At 45.3% G+C, this 21,629-nt stretch overlaps 1 protein-coding gene across 1 annotated transcript in view; it reads right to left on the reverse strand.

The window, feature by feature from the left end:
- The window catches only part of LOC146854040 (alpha-N-acetylgalactosamine-specific lectin-like), a 224,077-nt gene that overhangs the window by 25,159 nt on the left and 177,289 nt on the right, over window positions 1-21,629 (reverse strand). The window contains exons 4-5 of the mRNA XM_085650489.1: window positions 21,470-21,610; window positions 19,978-20,095 (exon numbers count right to left, since the gene is read on the reverse strand). Of these exons, the coding sequence (XP_085506615.1) occupies window positions 19,978-20,095; window positions 21,470-21,610 (259 nt within the window). The remainder of the gene's footprint in view (window positions 1-19,977; window positions 20,096-21,469; window positions 21,611-21,629) is intronic.

Genomic DNA, 21,629 nt, shown 5'->3' on the forward strand with positions numbered 1-21,629 from the left:
TCGAGGCCTACCCCTCCCAAAGGTTGTATTTTTTGCGAATTCCCTATTATATTTAATAGACTATAATTTCTAATTGGGAACAGGTAAAGAAATTTAATGATACACCCTCTTTAATGGTAAAGTCGGATTTTTCAATACATATTTGAAAATGCCAGATTTAGAAAGTTCTTAAAGCTATTAAGGCTTTGGCTCGTAATCAGTAAGGCTAGGCCATATATACTATGTAAATCAACAGAACAAGTGCCAGTACTGATAATCTTTCAATCAATCATTCATCTTGAAGATCACACACTCAAACCACTAACTATGATCCTTTAAATTTATTCAGACAATATTTTTCAATTTTCAAGTTGTTTTTTGAAACATTATTTTCATCAATACTCATCAATTTTAACAAATTTCATGAAAAATGAATGACCTTACAATACACAGAGATAGACTCACTCGCAAAACATGCAAAGCTGAACAAATCACAATTACAATAAACACTGCAATAAGAACAAAAAACCAAACATTTCTTTGTTGGTCTCTTTGGTTCTGTACAGTTAAAGATTTAGATTAAACAATACAGGAATTATACTTGTAAATCTTGTAAAGTACCATTCACAAAAAATATTAGACATTTTCTTTTTTTACATGGACATACCACCAAACAGTGACCCTACTGAGCTCAAAATAGATTAATTCATATACGGCGGTGGTATATTTTGCACAAAACACTTGTTTGACTACAGAAAAACTGTCAACACGTTTCAGACCCTTCCAGGTGCCCTTAAGGGTTCTCCTCAGGACTGAGAACAAAAAGAGCTGAAAAATAGTAAAATCACATTCTTTATTAACACACATGCTATTCTCCACATTTATTCCATCTACTTTCATTCACACCACACCCAAATACCTCTTTTTTTCCTTTTTTTCTCCAAAGGTATTTACAGGCTCTTAAATCACATAAACACAGTACACTATTATCATATCTATATTTAGGCCTTCTAAAGTTATGTTGTACTGGATCATCATCAGGCCGAAGGATGGGAAACACCCATTAGTTAGTACTCATGTAGTCAATGTTGAACAGTGCATTCTCGAATGGATTCGCAAATCATAGATCTGCTAAAATCTAATAACTATCATCTCATTTAGAAATTAGTGAATTCTTTGGAGGAGGGTTCCGAAAACTGTTCATAAACATAAAATGGGTACACAGCACGTGACATCCTGATGGCACAGACACATTATAAACCACTGTAGAAATGAGATGTGCCTGGAGAAGCTATGTTTCAGAACAGTGTCTCAAGTAATAAATGCCCCAATAACACAAATGTCACCACTGTACACTCAACCAAAACATGGAGTTCCTATGTAGCAGGGGGAACAGACATCTAAATAATACCCAGATGCACTCACAAAAGTCACTGTATGGATCGGGGGAAAGAGACTTACCCAGGAAAGGTATTGGTTAAGTCATAAAAAGGTTTAATATAATATAAATGGCTGCCAACAACCATGTATGTACAGGTGTTAATAACCTTAAACCTTGAAGTTCTTGTTTATGAGGGTCTATAAATAAATTCCTAAAACTACGCTTGCACAGAAATGCGCCAAGGACATGACACTTACCCACTTTTAATATGGAGGGTTTCAAAGGCTCACATCATCAATCTATGTGAACCATTTATAAATGACTTCAAAGGCTCACCTCATCAGTCGATGTGAGCAACAACTAATTTGATGAGCAACATGCTCTGAGGACCAGGAGTAGACTGGCACCAACCTGCTCGCATTGCCGGTCGATTTGACTTTGTGGCTGCTCCTGCTACGTTGTTCTATACAGCCGAACATTTTTTTCAGTAGTCTTTCACCAAAGGGGATTCTGACCTCCTGGAACTGTTTTCGGTTACAGCCCTCTGCCTCGTCCATTTCAGCAACTAAGTCGGAATGTAGAAATCTTCACTTTAGCTTTGCCGAATTACGACCTCCTGGATATCTCATGCAACCTTGCCTTTCTGAACATTTTTTTCAAGAATTGTTTTAAGTTTGAAGGTACTAGTTAATAGAGCCCTATACATTTCTTGTTTCCTGTCAAGTAAGCCTACAGTAAAAGCCACCAACCTTCCGGAACAAACCAGCAGGGGCGATGACTAGTTTCCCCACTCCCTCCTGCACAAACCAGCAGAGAAAAGAGAGTATAACCCCCCTACAAGTCCAACCACAGGGTAAAGGGGACAAATTAGAAATGTACAAGGAGACCTCTCCTCTCTGTTCGCACAGGTGTGTATGCCTCTTCACTGAGAATGAAATATCTGTGGTTGTGAGAAAAAAGAGAGAAGGGGCGATTAATCAGGCAAGCATAGGCATAGCTTCACAGGTACCAAATGTAAATCATCCACCATGGAAGCTTGTTTCCGGTCCACGGAAGGCATGGCTTGGCAGTTCGGGCTGGACTGTTCCCATGAGGCACAGGGTCAGACTGATTTGCATATGGCCATGTCTGAACTGGGGTGGCAGAGTGGGCAAAAGAACGGTGATGGATCAAACCCAGATCTGTTGACTGGGTGTGAGTGTTTGATTGGTTCTGATACTCCGTCCATCACCACCCCCTTTTGCACCGCTTTGTTCGCCATAAGTTGGCAGGGTATGCTCAGACGTGAGTCCCTTGCTCACTTTGCCACTGGATTCAAGCAAGCCTGGCTGAAGACGGCTGAAATGCCAGTAACCGGTCCTAGGAAGCTTGTTTCCGGTCCACGGAAGGCATGGCTTGGCAGTTCGGGCTGGACTGTTCCCATGAGGCACAGGGTCAGACTGATTTGCATATGGCCATGTCTGAACTGGGGTGGCAGAGAGGGCAAAAGAACGGTGATGGATCAAACCCAGATCTGTTGACTGGGTGTGAGTGTTTGATTGGTTCTGATGCTCCGTCCATCACCACCCCCTTTTGTACTGCTTTGTTCGCCATAAGTTGGCAGGGTATGCTCAGACGTGAGTCCCTTACTCACTTTGCCACTGGATTCAAGCAAGCCTGGCTGAAGACGGCTGAAATGCCTGAAACCGGTCCGAGAAAGCTTGTTTCCGGTCCACGGAAGGCATGGCTTGGCAGTTCGGGCTGGACTGTTCCCATGAGGCACAGGGTCAGACTGATTTGCATATGGCCATGTCTGAACTGGGGTGGCAGAGTGGGCAAAAGAACGGTGATGGATCAAACCCAGATCTGTTGACTGGGTGTGAGTGTTTGATTGGTTCTGATACTCCGTCCATCACCACCCTCTTTTGTACTGCTTTGTTCACCATAAGTTGGCAGGGTATGCTCAGACGTGAGTCCCTTGCTCACTTTGCCACTGGATTCAAGCAAGCCTGGCTGAAGACGGCTGAAATGCCAGAAACCGGTCCTAGGAAGCTTGTTTCTGGTCCACGGAAGGCATGGCTTGGCTGTTCGGGCTGGACTGTTCCCATGAGGCACAGGGTCAGACTGATTTGCATATGGCCATGTCTGAACTGGGGTGGCAGAGAGGGCAAAAGAACGGTGATGGATCAAACCCAGATCTGTTGACTGGGTGTGATTGTTTGATTGGTTCTGATACTCCGTCCATCACCACCCCCTTTTGTACTGCTTCGTTCGCCATAAGTTGGCAGGGTATGCTCAGACGTGAGTCCCTTACTCACTTTGCCACTGGATTCAAGCAAGCCTGGCTGAAGACGGCTGAAATGCCAGACACCGGTCCTAGGAAGCTTGTTTCTGGTCCACGGAAGGCATGGCTTGGCTGTTCGGGCTGGACTGTTCCCATGAGGCACAGGGTCAGACTGATTTGCATATGCCCATGTCTGAACTGGGGTGGCAGAGTGGGCAAAAGAACGGTGATGGATCAAACCCAGATCTGTTGACTGGGTGTGAGTGTTTGATTGGTTCTGATACTCCGTCCATCACCACCCCCTTTTGTACTGCTTCGTTCGCCATAAGTTGGCAGGGTATGCTCAGACGTGAGTCCCTTGCTCACTTTGCCACTGGATTCAAGCAAGCCTGGCTGAAGACGGCTGAAATGCCAGAAACCGGTCCTAGGAAGCTTGTTTCCGGTCCACGGAAGGCATGGCTTGGGATTTCGGGCTGGACTGTTCCCATGAGGCACAGGGTCAGACTGATTTGCATATGGCCATGTCTGAACTGGGGTGGCAGAGTGGGCAAAAGAACAGTGATGGATCAAACCCAGATCTGTTGACTGGGTGTGAGTGTTTGATTGGTTCTGATACTCCGTCCATCACCACCCCCTTTTGTACTGCTTTATAACTCACACACATCAGCTTTTCTTCATACAACCATATGCAGAGCTAATCCCTCCACATAAGTGGAAGAGGAAGTATCCATCTGGAGACTGTCAAAGGTAACTAAATTAAACTAAACATGTATCCTGGGGTTATTAAGCTCCTGCAGTTCCTCCATAGCGAAGCAGAACGGAAACCCGGAGTCTCTGAATAATCCTTGTTACAGCATAAGTGTCAAGACTCACCAAGTAGCACATACAAATACAGCCGTTACAACCGCAATTCACATGAGTCAAAGTAATACACCCGAAATGTATTGAGGATCGATCCAGCGGTCCACGAGAGACCGTACTTGTCTGTCGGCAAATAAGAACCCTTCTGATGCGGTTCCAGTTTCTTGCGCGCCAGCCGCCCCCAATCCACGGAAATCACCGCATCCTTGGCGAAGCCCGTAACTGATCGGGAAGCTGACATTTGGCTGACATAGCGCGGTCGGTAAACTTGCCGTGGGACACAGATTGCCTCTGTATGGGTATGACGAAAGTAGGAGTGCGTGCAAAAGGCTTCTTCATGGCTCCACTCCCAAATCTCCCAAGTCCCAAGAAAACAATCCTCCGGCTGCTTCTCTTCCACAATACAGTACCGATTGACAAGCACCGGCTCCAGGAAGGGGAGCGGCTGTTATAGTTCAGGCTCCTCCCTCCTGTTAGTGATGGCTTGTGGGAGTTGTGGACTTCACAGTGATTTCCTGTTTCCCTCTCCACATTCATACTCTCCTACCATTCATTTGTGAGTATGTGTGTGGGGCTACTGTCAGGGGTTTATGCATATTAATAGAGTGTCCCTGAGTCTTGAGAACCATGACATTTCCAAACCACACTCCATTGTGGTCGACCTTAGTCTTTGACTTATAACCTTTCACATGTGAACTAGATATCACCAGTTGGGGCGTAGATCACTTAGGTGCTAGTTTTCACTAAAAACGTTATAAATTCATAATTCTAGTTCTACTGAATCGATTTTTGTCATTCTAGTGTCAATTTATTAACATATACTCTATTTTTCTAAATTATTTTGGAAGTTTCTGGTGTGTTTCCACTAGATTACTGTTTTTGTGCTGCATAAATACTTTACACATAACCTCCAAGTTACGCCTGGCTGCCTGTTGTGCCCGGATACCTGGTGTTAAGAGCATGTTAGTTTAGTGACCTTTGTGGTTCACCCTGCAAGGAATTGTGGCTGTTGCTTGGCCAGGGCTAAACACCCAGTCAACCAACAACCCATTTTCTCACAATTTCTTTATAAAAAAAATATATCTGTAAATCTATGATATTATTTGGATTCAATAGCTGAGAAATTCGAAAAGGCTTTTCACATAAAAATATTAAAAAAAAAAAATAGCTTTCCATAGTTAATGTACCAGATCATTGAAGACATAATATTTTTACAGTTATATATCATAGAGTACATATATTATTCCTATTCATTCTATGGACACTTAATTAATGGGAGTGTCTTTAATTTGGGACAATTTTTTGTGTGGACTATTTTATTAGAAAATAAATATTGAATTATGTATTTTTAAAACTTACCCATCTTGTACTAAAATCTTGCTGAAATGGCTAAACAAGGAACTTTTACATTTCTCCATTTGGGCATGTATTAATTTATTCAGGTAACATCAATAGCAATTATAAAGCCTTCTCCCATGAGAAACATAAATGTAGCAAAAAAGCCATTAAAAAAGTGAGTTTTTCCTTGATAGAACAAAGGCAAATCTTATGATTTGTGTATCATCTGTTTCCAGTGGAGATGTTTATCTTTAAACATAAACTGTAAACAGATAGTGTTGTGTAGTTAGACTTTGGTGTTTTATCAGAATTAAGCTCAGAAATATTAGCATAGGAAGAAACTTATTATAAACTGGCATTTTTATCTAAAATTGTAAGGATGTTTTAAGGTCTGACTTAAAATGTCATCAGGTGAGGCTGAGCGTTCGATACTACCTTTTAAATCAATCCTGTCACTACAGGAATACCTCTAGTACGATTCACAACAGGTTTATTACCCAGAGCAAACCAAAGAGGGGGAAATGGACACACTTGCATGGTACTAGGTTGCAAGCTAAACCATGAAGAAATTTAACCAAAATTTAAATGCAAACTTTAGGATTAGTGTGAACATATACAATGTTAATGAATGTAGGTCTGAATCCACACCACTTCAATGTCAAGTGATAGGAGGTAGATGGCGCTTAGGTGTTGTTTCAACATAAATGCTTTCAGTGTAGCTTTTAAGAAATTCAAGCATTGTCTGAAGACAACTGCCCTTAGTGTAGCCCACATGGCATAAATATGACACTTTAAATTGGGATTTTGTTGTTTATTTTGTGCTAATGGAGAGAGGTGTGTGGCTTTCCTTCTTGCTGCTGCAAGCAGTCGAATTCTGTCAGGAGGTTTATCACTGGGCACTGGTGTGTACATTCCATGTTCTAAGTTGACTATTAACATCTGTCATATGGAAAACTGCAAGTGTAAATTGGTCTTTCATCCTACCAATCTTTCACCGAGTTTCCGAACTATTGTGCAAAAATACGCCATAGTACTTTCCAAAGCGTTGTTGCAGAGGAGTCGTCTTTGTATCATACCACATTTTGACCTATGTTTTTTAGCTGATTTTATCTACATTTATTAGAAGGTCCATGGGGAGAACTCTTTACCCTTCTGACCAATATTGTTGGCACAATATGCTACAAATGAATCATATACAATTAAGGTTCTCTTTATGAGTAGCAAGAAACAGGTTGCACTACTTATTGCAACCAATAAAATCCACCATTGCAGCGCTTGGAATTCATCTGGTGCATTATACATCCTCTTATAATAGATTTTGAGAAATAAACTTCAGATGTTAGTGTTTATTGTATCAAAATACGTACTGCCTGGTAATTGCTGTTTCTTTTCCTCATATTGGTCCAGCTAATTTGAAAAACCAAAGTTTAATAGATTATAAAAACTTTATTAAACTCAGTACTGGTGGGGGTGGTGGTGATATATTCATATGAGTAGCAATTCCGACCCCTAAGCAAACAGGGATTTCTACAAGGGTCAGAATGACCAGACTACTCAAAATGAAGGCAAAAATATCTAAAACGTTTGCAGTGGGAAAGTTCGCCAAACCCTCTTTTCCAATCATATTTAAATAACACATTTTTGTACCAATGTTACTGGCCAAATGTACTGCGAAATGCACCATTCGTCACTAATATAGCAAAGATTTTGGAGGGAGAGGACTAGTTACCTTCCAGAATAATCGTTAAATCTTTCCAGCATTGACTGGGTTTTTCCTTGTACAACTGTTTCCTTGGAAAAGCCAATATCTTTGTATATCGGTCTTTTGACACAAGCAATTTGTAGTCATGATGACTAGATATTATTATTCTTGAAATGCTCGCTGTACCAGTAAACCTCTTCCCACCCATACTGCAAATGAAAGGCAATTATTCATGCATAATGGATATATTATCATACTAACTAATGGTTAGGACCCCTGTTCTAGGGCAGTACTTAATAACATTAAAAGTTACTGAATTAACTAAATATACCATGGGTTCTTATTGAAATTTCGTCAACAAATGAGCAGAGATTTCAAAAAAATGTTTTATCAAGCTAAGGATTGTACCACTACACCTTTCTGGTAGAATTAATTATATTCCTACGATTATACTTCCCAAACTTCTCTTTCTATTTCGGCAGTTACCAATTTATGTTCTAAATTCTTCAATACGGAGGCCAAAATTGATACTGGGAGAATAACATTACCAGAATGTTCTAGGAAGTAATTATATAATGACAGAAGACATCAAGTTATACACCTGGACTAGGCAATATTCATGGGCTGCTTCCTTGCACATTATTCAATTAAAATAATAAGATCATCTTTAGAATGGCTTAGAATTAACCAAAGTCTTTTCTACATTTAATAGCCAAAATATTTTATTAACAAAAATGTGCCGGATTTAGCACAGTTTGTGGGACTTTTAGAAGTATTAAAACCACCTAAAATACACCTTGTATTGCACTTTGGAATCAAAGGGATTTCTCTTTACTATAAGGCTAGTAGGATCTAAGAAGCTACACATAAGAGTTCTACATGGGTTCAGGAGGGTAAATCAGTTTGAACATTTAATTACTTTTAATAAGGATTTTTCAATTTTTTATGAGATAAATACAACTTCGCCTTTACATGAAAAGTCAAACTTGCGAGACCATTTTTAGAAAAAGCGATATACAGCTCTGAATATCACTTTCATTCCGTATTGCAATTCTACCAAAAACTACAGACCGAGACTGATATTTGTCTCAAAGCAGCTATGAAAGCATTGGGTTTCTGCGATTTCTGCTGCAGATGATCAACTCTGGACAACTGCTACCTCAGGTTCATGTTGAATATTATTATTTTGGTCATGAATATCAGAATATTTAGCCTCCACTGTAGGCGAAGAGTTACATTTTGATCTGAGTTTTATGATGTTCATGATAGGTATGAAATATATTACTTACCAACATTTATTTATGTATGGCCATGCCTGTGGGCTGAGTAATGATAGCAAAACAATGGACTCTTTAAAAAATGCCACTAGTTAACCTTTGACTATGACAAGTTAAACATCTGTATTCAGCTGAAAATACAATACCCAGCAGAAAATCAGAGGAAAGGAAAAAGAGAGAAATAAGTTCACTGTTAACAGATGGCGAAGAAATATGAGTTATTGAGGCCTATCTTCCTTCCAGCAAAAACCAATATGATACAGTCTCAAATCAGTAACTCCGCTTACTATTTAAACAAGCGGGAAAACATTGCAATACAACGTGCAACCCCCAGCACACTTACCAATTGGCTATTTGTTTTTGAGGTACTTAATTCTTATTTGTCTGTCTATTTGGTGGGGGTCGTATCTCATTTCACTACCAGGGATCATAATGAAATACTAGCAGAGTCTCCAGAGGGGCGGTAAGCTGAGGTCTCATGATCAGCAAAACAACCACTTTTCTTTTCTCGGACAAAGAAATGAAAAAAATGGACATAGCACTTGTCAACCACAACTGGTCTTCTCATGAGAATTAACAAAAACGCTTGAGCAGGCTTGGTGCTAAGCAGTAGAAACCATTTCAGAGCAAGGCACATCAGTTAAAGTGACACACAACAATAAACCATATTTCTATAGTATATTTTTAAGCACCTATTATAAATACTACTGTTCAAAGTAGAATAGATTACAGAGAAAACAATTAACAGCATTTAAACGATGTGCAAACTAAAGAAAATGAGGATTCCTTGATGAATGATTTATCTATTATAAAACAGTCAAACTATCCAACATTGGGTATCGAATAAACACATACACAGGTGTGGAAATTTAGCTTGTAAACTGAACATTATCTGCGCCATCTTGCCTCTCCCCAGCGCCACGCACAGCGAATGCACGGCCGCCATTTTAGGCACCCCACTCTCGCCCCGCTCACTCTCGATCGCCAGCGCTTTCCCCTGGCGCTGCGAGCATCCCCCGCGCGCCGGCCACCCCCGCTCTCTCATACAGGCCATAAACCCTCTCCTTCTGCGCGACCCTGCTACGGAACCACATCCGACCGACATCCCATACATGGTCATGCCTCTCCTTTGATAACCCCCTTCCTCTGCGCCCCATTGTCCGACCCGATCCCAGGCCATCACCTAGCCCTGCGGACGCAGTTTATTGCCCCTACTGTAAGGGAAACACCCCACATCAAAGGGATTACAGTGGATCAAAGCCCCTACCCCCTGAGACCCGGCCGGTTGCACACACCCCCGGGAATTGGCGGAATGTCCAGCTGTGTGATAGCCATCTCCTACTGTAGATGGGGTGGGGACTTCTACTGTAGATATGTGTGGGAACGAGCTTGAAGTGGGGGTTCCAAGGAATGTCTTTCCGTACATCAAAGTCTCAATAAGAATGTACCATATGTAATAAAGCAATAAACCTGTGTATAAGAGACCAGGTCTCAGAGATGCAGTTAGAGCACCTCGTGACGATACCTTGCTGTCTGATCTGATGTGTTCTGCTCCGACGGAATAAAACTTTGTTTCCTGCCTTCCAGTCTCCGGCGCCTGCCTCTTTCATTGGTAAATTATCGAGTGGTATGAGAGGCGATTACCACCGGGCAAATACTTGAAAGGTTATCGATTGAAACTGCCGCTACCATTTAACAATTGGCGTCCCAAACGTGGGGCCCATCAGCGACACGTGGATCCAGTGGGAGAGGTCCCGACGACAGAGTGAACGACTGCAACGATCGGGAGAGCTCCTGCCCCATAGACCCTCGTCTGGCAGCCGATCATCCGAACTTCACTGGTTCCGAGCAGACCTCTCTCGAGTGATCTACGGTCCTGACTGGGAACCATCAGGAGTGCCGCGGCAAATACGGAGAGTAGAGGACGATCGGGCGCTGGAGGCGGAAGACGAGAAACTGTCCACGCGGTCCGGGTAAGGTCGTGATACACGACAAATTGCGAAATAATTGATTGATTGTTTGAAGTTTTGGAAATACTAGTATTGCTTATTGATTGTTCTCTTTGAGATATTCGCTGTCTACAAATGGGGAGGAGTAGAAATACTCTCTCTCTCTCTCCCTTTGCAGATAGTGAAGGGTAGGTAACGCAGACTTTTGTCCCCGTTGAAACCCGTCGTGCCTATCTTTATCTCCCCACTGATTGATTGTCCGAACATTGATTGTTTTGAAGAATAGTGCTCTTTGAGATATTCTCTGTTTGCAAATAACGTAGAATAGAAATATTCTGTCTAGTCTTTGCAAATAGTGAAGGGTAGGTAACGCAGACTTTTGTCCCCGTTGAAACCCGTCGTGCCTATCTTTATCTCCCCATTGATTGATTGATTGATTGTCCGAACACTAGTTGTTCGATATTGGTTCTTTGGAGGTATTCTCTGCTTACAAATAACGAGGAATAGAGATATTCTGTCTAGTCTTTGCAAGCAGTGAAAAGATAGGTAGTGCTGACTTTTGTCCCCGTTGAAACCCGTCATGCCTATCTTCTCCCCACTGATTGGTAGTTGGTTCTGCCCGGACCGCTTATTAGAGGTGAACCATCCGGCTCCACTGGAGGGCACCCCTAATAAGGACATGTTCACTAAATATGGACTAGTCGCCGTAGCTTATAGCAAGCTGTGGCATAAATATACCAAGAAGGACCCCGAGAGTCAGTGGCCACTGATGGGATCCTTCGACGACCATAAGATAGAAGCGCTAGAAATAGCTCTGCGTAGCAATAAGACGACGCCTACTATGCTTGACAGTATCGGCATGTGGCGCAAAGAAGCAACGCAACGGAAAAAGAGGGAAGAAGTAAAAGCAGAAAAGGAATTACGAAAGGCAGCCCACCTTGCCGCTAGAAGGTTAGAAGAAGAAATAAAGGAGAGAAGGGAAACTAAACTAAGGCAGGAGCCCGAAACATCAGGCCAGTACGCTGTTAGGACCCCTTCTTTGCTCTACCCTGAGTTGACCTCTAAGCAACGAACGAATGACGAATTACTATTAGGTCCCCCGATCATTTACATGCCCCCTCCATACGCACCCTCCCAATCAGTAGTGTAACACCCACAACCCCCAAGCACGAGCGAAAGCAGTACAGGGGCCTCGGTCCTCACGGCCTCCGCGCCGGCCGAGCCTCTTGTACTGAACCCAACGTCGGCTATAACGCTAGATGACCATGAGATGGGAAAGAAAGATTCCACCAGAATGAATTGATTAACAAAGGATGAACGAGCAGGAATTGATAAGATAGTAGGGACACTGGTGGAGCGAAAAGAAAGTGAGGAGTATATAACAGACGTGTATAACTCGTATGCCGACAGCCGCAGACGACACTTTGTCGTACGGCTCTGTTACCACGCCCTGAATGCATATGAGGATAGATACCACGATAAAGGTCCCGAAGGCTTAACGGCCCTATATAGGAAGGTAGACATTGGAGAAGAAAGAGAGGGCGAAGTGGCGAACCTCTTCACTCGTACACTCGAGGTCTACCGACACCTTAAAGAACATAGACAGACCACCAAAGCAGAAACCCCCATAGCGACTAAGCCCCAGGAAGGAAGGGCTGATGCCATGATGCCCATCAAAGAAGCTGCCCCCTACTGGGTCCCCCCACGAGGTCAGGGAACACATGACGACATCAACCACCAAGATGCGAAGGGAAGGGTTGTATATAACTGGGTCTACCAGCCGTGGGACCGGCAAGATATTTTGACCTTTAGAAAAACTCTACCCGACTTGAGAAAGAACCCGACTGCCTTCTACACTGAATTGGGTACAGCCTTAGGCTCAACGATAATGACTTTAGCAGATATCGACTTGTTCTTTGGGCTATGTCTGCCGGCTGATGTGTGGAAACAAATCCGGAAAGTTGACCACGCTGAGCCGTTCGGATATACCTGGGTACAACTCGATACCATAGATAAACAGCGAGAACCAGGACAGAAACCCCCGAAAGCCATCTTAGAGCTCCCAGACAAGATTGTACAAAAGCTGAAGACTCTAATCCCAGAAAGAAAGGTGGACTGGTCGATAGTGACGGCTTGCCGCCAGAAACCCCAGGAGGATGTGTCTGAGTACTTCTCCCGATTCGAGACGGTGTTTTCCGATTACAGTGGCCAAGACATGACCACCGCAACCGGACATCACCTCTTTGTCCAGAATTATGTGAAGGGTCTGTCACAAGAAGTTTCCCAGAAACTACAGACCAGCGAGAGTAGTTGGGCAGCCTCCAAACCCGCAGCAATTCTCCAGATGGCCCAATACTATGAAAACCAGAAAAACGAGAACGATAGGGCGTCAGAGAAGAAGAAAAAGGAACTATAAGAGAGGGTAATGATAGCACAGTTGCAAGGGGTGACCATAGGAAGGGAACCCCCGAAAGAGAATTACCAACCAACCGCCCCTAGAAAGTTACCCCCTAGAGACCATACCCCTGCACCCTACAACGGACGGAGAGACTTAGATGGGAATCAATGTGCGTTCTGTAGAGGGTTCGGACACTGGAAATCCCAGTGCCCGGTCCTTCTGGAAATGAACAAAAATAGGGACCCCAGAGACACAGCATATGACCCCAGAAATAGAGGACAGGGACGAGGGTACACGAACGACGCCATCAACGACAGGCCAGGCAGACCAAACACCTTTGACCGACCCCGACAAAACCAGTGTCAGCAGTCCGACTACGAAAGCACTCATGACTTCGCATAGGACCGCCAGGGGCAAGGGAGGGATCCAGTCGAACTCCGTGTTGACCAGCAAGGTCCTTACGTCACCGCTAAGGTCTTGGGCACAAAATCTCCATTCCTGGTAGATACTGGGGCGACACGTAGTGCGTTATCTAAACGACTGATTCCTAGGGCACCCTTGTCTGGCTCACACGTAACCTCAATAGGCTTTGACGGAACGCCCTCCACTAACCCCTTATCAGCACCAATCTCCTTTGACTTAGAAGATAACACCACTGACACGACCTTTCTGCTCTCCTCCAACACCCCCGATGCTATTATGGGACTTGATTTGCTAAAACATTTTCGAGCTACCATCAGATGCTCCCCAGACGGAGTTCGAGTCATCCTACACGATAACCCAGATCTGTCCAGACCCTGTCACACACGGCGTATGCTGTCTATAACCGATGCTGACATGTCCCTACTCGACACATTACCTTCACATCTATGGGCTAAAACCGACTCAGACGTAGGGCGCATGGTGATTGACCCAGTACACATAACCGTCCGACCGGACGCAGTGCTCCCAAAGCTTCCACAGTATCGGATATTGCCTGAAGGCGAGAAGGCGTTGGTGGAAATCATCGAGTCCCTAGTAGATGCAGGAGTGGTAGAAGAAGTAGTCAGTAATGTTTGCAACAGCCCTATCCTACCCATTGTAAAGCAGCAAGGCGAGGGGGATGAGAAAGCCTACCGTTTCATTGTTGATTTGCGAGAGGTTAACAAAGTAGTCATACCCCAGTACCCCGTGGTCTCAGACATCACCACCATCCTCACCCTGATTCCATCCACTGCCACCATCTTTACTGTTATTGATCTCAAGAACGCATTCTTTTCCATCCCCATCCACCCAGACAGCCGCTACCTGTTCGGCTTCACTTTAAAAGCCCGTTCGTACAGATTCTGCAGGGCACCCCAAGGCTACACTGAGAGTCCCAGTATTTATAGCCAAGCCCTCAAGAGGCAACTAGATGCAGTCCAACTACCCGATGGAGTGGTGTTGATACAGTACGTCGATGACATTCTTTTGGCGGCCGACACCACTCCACTTGCCGTCACAGCCACCATTCACCTCCTCCGCTTCCTTGCGGAGAACGGTCACAAAGTCTCCAGAAAGAAATTGCAATTCTGCCAGCCCCAAGTAACGTATCTAGGCCACCTACTATCCAAAGACGGGAGGAAACTTACCCCTGACCGAATTCAAACCATCCTAGAAACCCCTGTTCCCAAAACTCAGAAGCAAGTGCGGTCCCTAGTGGGCCTCACCTCCTTTTGTCGACAGTGGTTGCCAAATTTCAGTCTTATCGTAAAACCTCTGCTTTCCCTGCTGGCTAAAGATGTCCCCTTCCCCCTCCCCTGGACACCCGAATGTCAATCCTCCTTCAAAGAATTACGAGACGCCCTCTGCTCGGCCCCAGTCCTAGGAACCCCAGACTACACTAAACCTTTCTCCCTCTTCACCCACGAAAGGGAGGGATGTGCGTTGTCTGTCCTAACCCAGTCCATAGGCCCTAAACAACGCCCTTGTGCCTACTTCTCTGCCACTCTTGACCCTGTAGCCAGAGCTTTGCCCACCTGCCTTCGAGCAGTAGCCGCCGCTGCTGTCTCTATCCGGCAAAGTGAGGGGATCGTGCTCTCGAACCCCCTCACAGTATTGGTACCCCATGCTGTTGACACCCTCCTGAACCAAACCAAGACTCAACACCTGACTAGCGCACGACTGACTGGTTATGAACTGACTCTGCTTGCACCCCACATCACATTGAAACGATGCACCACTCTGAATCCAGCTACTCTACTGCCTCTCCCTGACGCTGACCCCAATGCGTCCCCTATACATGATTGCGTGACCCTCACCGACGAACAAACCAAGAGTAGGGTTGACCTCCGGGATACTGCCTTCCCGGACCCTGACGGAGAACTGTGGGTGGATGGCTCATGCATCAAGCTCCCCGATGGAACCACCTCAGCTGCCTATGCAGTCACCACAGCCCGAACAGTTGTTGAGACAGCCCGCATCACACAGCGATCCGCACAGGCGGCGGAACTAATTGCTCTCACACGAGCCTGCTTCCTGGCAGCAGGGACAACCGCAAACATTTACACAGACAGTCAGTACGCCTTCGGGGTAGTCCACCACTTTGGGCTCTTATGGAAAGAGAGGGGATTCTTGACTTCTCATGGCACGCCCATCCTGCATGGAGATCTAGTCTCTGCCCTGACCGAAGCAGTCCTCCTCCCCACACGGTTAGCTGTGATCAAATGCCAGGCACACAAGAAGGTGACAGACATTATAGGACAGGGAAATGCACTGGCTGACATTACTGCCCGAACCACAGCCGAGAATAGGTCCACGACCCGTATGTACGTGACCAGGTCACAAACTGAGAAATGGAAGGATGCTAGGGAAACAATTAGGGATATCCAACTAGCCAGCACACCACACGAATTAACTGAATGGGCCCGGGTGGGATTGAAGGACGATGACGGTTGCTGGCGAACTAAAGACTTGAACAAATGGTTGCTACCAGATTCATACTTGATCCCCATGCTGACCATGGCACACTCCCCCGCACACATAGGGTCTGCCCCCATGATCGAGCTCATCTCCAAAGTCTGGCACAACGACAAAATCCCAGACTCAGCCAAACGTCTGGTCCAACAATGCCTAGTATGCCTCCAACACAACCCTGGGAAAGGAACTGCTGTACCCCGGGGAGGGTTTGGGGTCCCCAATCACCCTTTTGAAGTCCTACAAATGGACTATGTCCAGTTAGAAAGGTGCCAGGGTTTGAAGTACGTACTTGTTGTTGTATGTGCCTTCAGCAAGTGGGTGGAAGCCTATCCAACCCACGACAACACCGCTATGACTACTGCAAAAGTACTACTGAAGGAATTCTTCCCCCGATACGGCCTTTGTCGAATTTTGTGGAGCGACAACGGCCCCCACTTCATAGCCGAAGTTATCCAACTCATCTTAAAAGGGTTGGGTGTAAAACAGAAATTCCATGCGGTCTTCCATCCCCAATCTGCAGGCCTGGTTGAGCGACACAATGCCACATTGAAGCTTAAGATAGCAAAAATAGTCGCCACCACAGGACCAAGATGGCCAGACGCTCTCCCACTAGCATTGCTATCAATGCGTTCCACCCCCACCAAACACCACTTAACCCCCTACGAGGTCGTCTTCGGGCGGCCCATGAACCTTTGGACTGCACCAAAACCAACATCCATCCACGATGTCCCGGACGTCCTCATGTCTGATTATCTGTACAATCTAACTAAAACGTTGTCTGTTATCCATCAGCAGGTGCTGCACGCCATTCCCGATGTTTCCAGGGGCCCCGGACACGACATCCAACCCGGTGACTTCGTCTTAGTGCGTAACTTCCAGCGCACCAAGAGTCTGGAGCCCCGGTGGACGGGCCCCCTGCAAGTCCTGATCACCACCCGAACAGCTCTTCGAGTGGAGGGGAAACGCAATTGGCTGCATGCACACCACTGCAAGAAGGTATCACCGACCCTGACAACCACGGACAACATCACCGCCCAAGAGGAACTTCTGGACAAAGACCGACCATCCCTGAGCCGCTGCCCGGATACAGAGACACTTGAATTGATTGAATATCCCGATCCCACTGTGCCATCCAAAGAAGGGTATAACTTGCGACGAAAGGAGAGAACTTCGGCTAAGCAGACCACAAACTAAGTTAAAATCTCAGAGCGGTAGCCTAGTCACCTCAAAGGCCACCAGGAGAGAAACTAAACAAAGTCTGTGGTTCTGCCCGCTACCGAGTCTCTTGAAGGTGATGGAAGCGCCCGACATGAAGATGATGGAAGCAACCGGACGTCCGAAGATCCACTACAAAAACCCAAAGACTGACCGGATGCACAGCTTAAAGACTATTGCACTTTTCATTACCCTTCTCTTTTGCCTTCTCCTCGTGGTCACCTTCTGGATCATGGAGGAGAGCACACCCGCTCATAAGACATTGCTGACCACCGTTCAACCTACCACCACGAAAGAACCCCATCTGATCTCACTTTCACCCCAACTCCGAGAAAGGCGTAAGGAGTTCTGGAATAACTCTTTTGTGCAGTTGCTCCACCAACACAATCTTGCTGCCAACGCCACTAACTGCTGGATCTGTGGATTGCTACCACATGCCACTGGACACTCTATCCCTTTCATCCCTTCACCTTTTTCTGTCCATGGTTCCTGCCTCGCCTGGCTAATCCTCCTGCAAGAAAGCTACAAGGACAATGCCACTTCCGGCAGAACCATGTCACACTTCTACCATGGGTTCTGGCTGAACAAAACTGGAAGAACTTCTGCCCTCTTCTGCCCTCTGAGATCGAACACTTCCTTTCACATGGACATCCCTGCCAAAGAACGAGTTGAAATGCAAGTGTTCAACAATCCAGCCAGACCCACCTTCTCTTACCTCCGGAAACGGACGGCCGCCACCCTAACAGTGGCCCTGTCCGTCATCAACATCACTGGATTTGTGTGCCTCGAAGGCCTGGGGGCACAGTTGGTGGGCCACAGCTCCTGCCTCATCACCCGAACATTGGACTCAGTTGACCCACCCTCCTTTGTTGCCTCCCCGAATATGTACTTCGTCTGTGGTACTAAGGCCTACACCTGGCTTCCGAAAGGTTGGGGAGGCACCTGCTACATCGCCTTTGTCCTTCCTCCGACATATGTTGCTCCAGCAAACCATCACCGACAGAAACGGGCCAAAGACATTGTGCAAGCCGACTCCGCCGGAGCACAGTTCATGGACGCAGTAAAAGGCCTTGTTCCACTCTGGGGTCCAATGGCAAACAGCCGTGCCATCCGCCACTTAACCCAGGCCGTCGAAACGGCGATGAACATTACGGCTGGCGTCCTCGCCAACAACACCGCCGAGCTCCAGGCCGTCCGCCTGGTGGCTCTTCAGAACCGCCTCGTTCTAGATGTGGTTCTGGCTGATCGTGGAGGAGCATGCCGCATCATTGGGTCCAGCTGTTGTACCTACGTACCGGATAACTCACCCTCAGTCTACAAAGCAATTGAACACCTCCACAGACTGTCCGCAGAGGTCCATCAAGAGCAAGAAGAATGGTCACTGGGGAGTTGGTTTTGGGACACTATTAAAAGTTGGGGATGGAGGCTGTTTTCATTTATCCTAATACCGATTGTGATACTATGTGGATGTTGCTTGGGGATTCAGTGTCTGCCACCTTTATGTTCGCTTTTTATGAACTGCATCTGCCCTAAGACTTTGGACTTCGAAACAGAGCGGATGAAAGCCCTTTATGAGGTGGAAGTCCGTAGTTTTATGGGGATAAATCCGAACTAGACAAGCTGGCGAGATATGTTAAAAGGGAGGACTGTGGAAATTTAGCTTGTAAACTGAACATTATCTGCGCCATCTTGCCTCTCCCCAGCGCCACGCACAGCGAATGCACGGCCGCCATTTTAGGCACCCCACTCTCTCCCCGCTCACTCTCGATCGCCAGCGCTTTCCCCTGGCGCTGCGAGCATCCCCCGCGCGCCGGCCACCCCCGCTCTCTCATACAGGCCGTAAACCCTCTCCTTCTGCGCGACCCTGCTACGGAACCACATCCGACCGACATCCCATACATGGTCATGCCTCTCCTTTGATAACCCCCTTCCTCTGCGCCCCATTGTCCGACCCGATCCCAGGCCATCACCTAGCCCTGCGGACGCAGTTTATTGCCCCTACTGTAAGGGAAACACCCCACATCAAAGGGATTACAGTGGATCAAAGCCCCTACCCCCTGAGACCCGGCCGGTTGCACACACCCCCGGGAATTGGCGGAATGTCCAGCTGTGTGATAGCCATCTCCTACTGTAGATGGGGTGGGGACTTCTACTGTAGATATGTGTGGGAACAAGCTTGAAGTGGGGGTTCCAAGGAATGTCTTTCCGTACATCAAAGTCTCAATAAGAATGTACCATATGTAATAAAGCAATAAACCTGTGTATAAGAGACCAGGTCTCAGAGATGCAGTTAGAGCACCTCGTGACGATACCTTGCTGTCTGATCTGATGTGTTCTGCTCCGACGGAATAAAACTTTGTTTCCTGCCTTCCAGTCTCCGGCGCCTGCCTCTTTCATTGGTAAATTATCGAGTGGTATGAGAGGCGATTACCACAGGGCAAATACTTGAAAGGTTATCGATTGAAACTGCCGCTACCATTTAACACAGGTCCTGTTCAGCATATATCCATATATATATTTCAGGAGTTACAAACGATTTAGAGTTTATAAGGGTGGTTTATAACGTGAGGTTGTTTGGTCTGTGATAGCCCCACTTTAAGCAAATGTAGTGCTCTTTCTGTAGCTGTGAAGGCAAAAATGAATGAATGACAAGTTAGTTTCATGAAAATCTTCTCACCATTGTTGGTGCCTTGAATACCAACGTAGACTTCATTGTTGTTATAGTTGTCAGGCTGGCCAGTACCAAATAAGTTAACATTCATCTTAGATCCATCCGTAAACACGAAATTACCTTCCTTTAAATAAAAATAGCAAATGAATGTGGTGAATAAACCACACGTCATAAATTAACATAGTATCAGTTAAAATGCATGAGCTTGGAATAAAAGAAATTGCTACTGGAACCTAGCTAACCTGCCTGGACCCTGATAAATTTTAAACGGTAAAGGGTTGCATGTGTTGCGGTTCAGGGAGAACCTCGTCTGATAGTAGGGGCTGGACTTTTTCCAGTAGAGGAGGGTCAAGACTTATTTGATTATGGGTGGGCTAAACTGAGGTGACATAGTGGGAGAAGAACGCTGGATTGGGATGTGGCCTGGGAGATTACCAGTGGTTGAGATTAATTCCATCATTCCATTCATCACCTTGTTTTTGATGAGTTTATGAAGGGAGCATACATGGTGTGACATATGGTGGCATGGTGTGAGTTGGCAGGTGCTTGTGAATCAGAGAATCCCCAATAATTCCTGTGTACTGTTTGGCCCTGGCATGCATTTGGCATACACATTTCACCAGGATTTTATGACAAAATATACTGCAGCAAAGAAAAAAGCAGATCAATTCAAAAACATCAAGTCAAGTCAAACCTTATTCACAATGTTTCCATCTCATAAAAGTCACACAGTAAAATGAGTAAAAACATAATGCATTAGAGCTGAAACAGTACATCCACTGTTTCAAACAAATACCAGGATACGTGCAAAGTTAAAAGCTCTCCATCATATCTAGCACATAAATACCTACAATTTCAAAGTGCTAAATCATGTATCCAATAGCAGCAAAATCAGTAAACATGTAAACATCATCACAGATATTAACAGGGCAAAGGGATCACATGAAACATAATATACCATAGGAATACTGATGGAGCACATTAATATTTCCTAATTGAGTTAACTTATACCTGATTACATAGACTGATTGAACCCACACATTTCCCTCATCAAGCCAATTAAGTTATTTCCTAGGTAGCGAGGCTGCCCAAAGATACGAGGCCTATATGTAATACACTCTGGGTTTATCGAGCCCTTGTAAAAAGTGTAAGACATCCTTACCACGCAGTTCACCCCTGCTGCGTAAGAAAGGAACTAAAATACGGTGTCTCTGCTGCTTATAAAGATGTAAAAAAACGGAATATGCTCGGTAGATTGATGGGGGACTCCATCACATGGACAACATGAAAGATCATTATAAGAATAGGAATTAGCTGGAAAGCCCACCATCAAAGGATTGAGGTTAAACTCATACTTTGTAATTCTGAGAAAGTATTATATGCACCGGAATTGCATCTCAGCCTGTGATAAGGGCACAAGTGTAAATTGTGTCAAAAAGTATAGATGGAAAATATGTCAGAAATGCATACTGTTTGACTCTGACTAGCAGTCACTCACCTGGAATGTGTCATGTGCGCCGATCCAGTAAGGTGCTTCGGGACTCGGCCCACTAGGTTTACCCATCAAAGTATACACAAAATCATTTTCCTCATTAGAATGGATAGAGGCTAGGTGAGAATTGATGCCAAGGCATGCTGCCTTAAATTGAAAATAAACA

Source organism: Triturus cristatus, chromosome 4_1 (genome assembly GCF_964204655.1).
Source record: "Triturus cristatus chromosome 4_1, aTriCri1.1, whole genome shotgun sequence".
Lineage (NCBI taxonomy): Eukaryota > Metazoa > Chordata > Amphibia > Caudata > Salamandridae > Triturus > Triturus cristatus.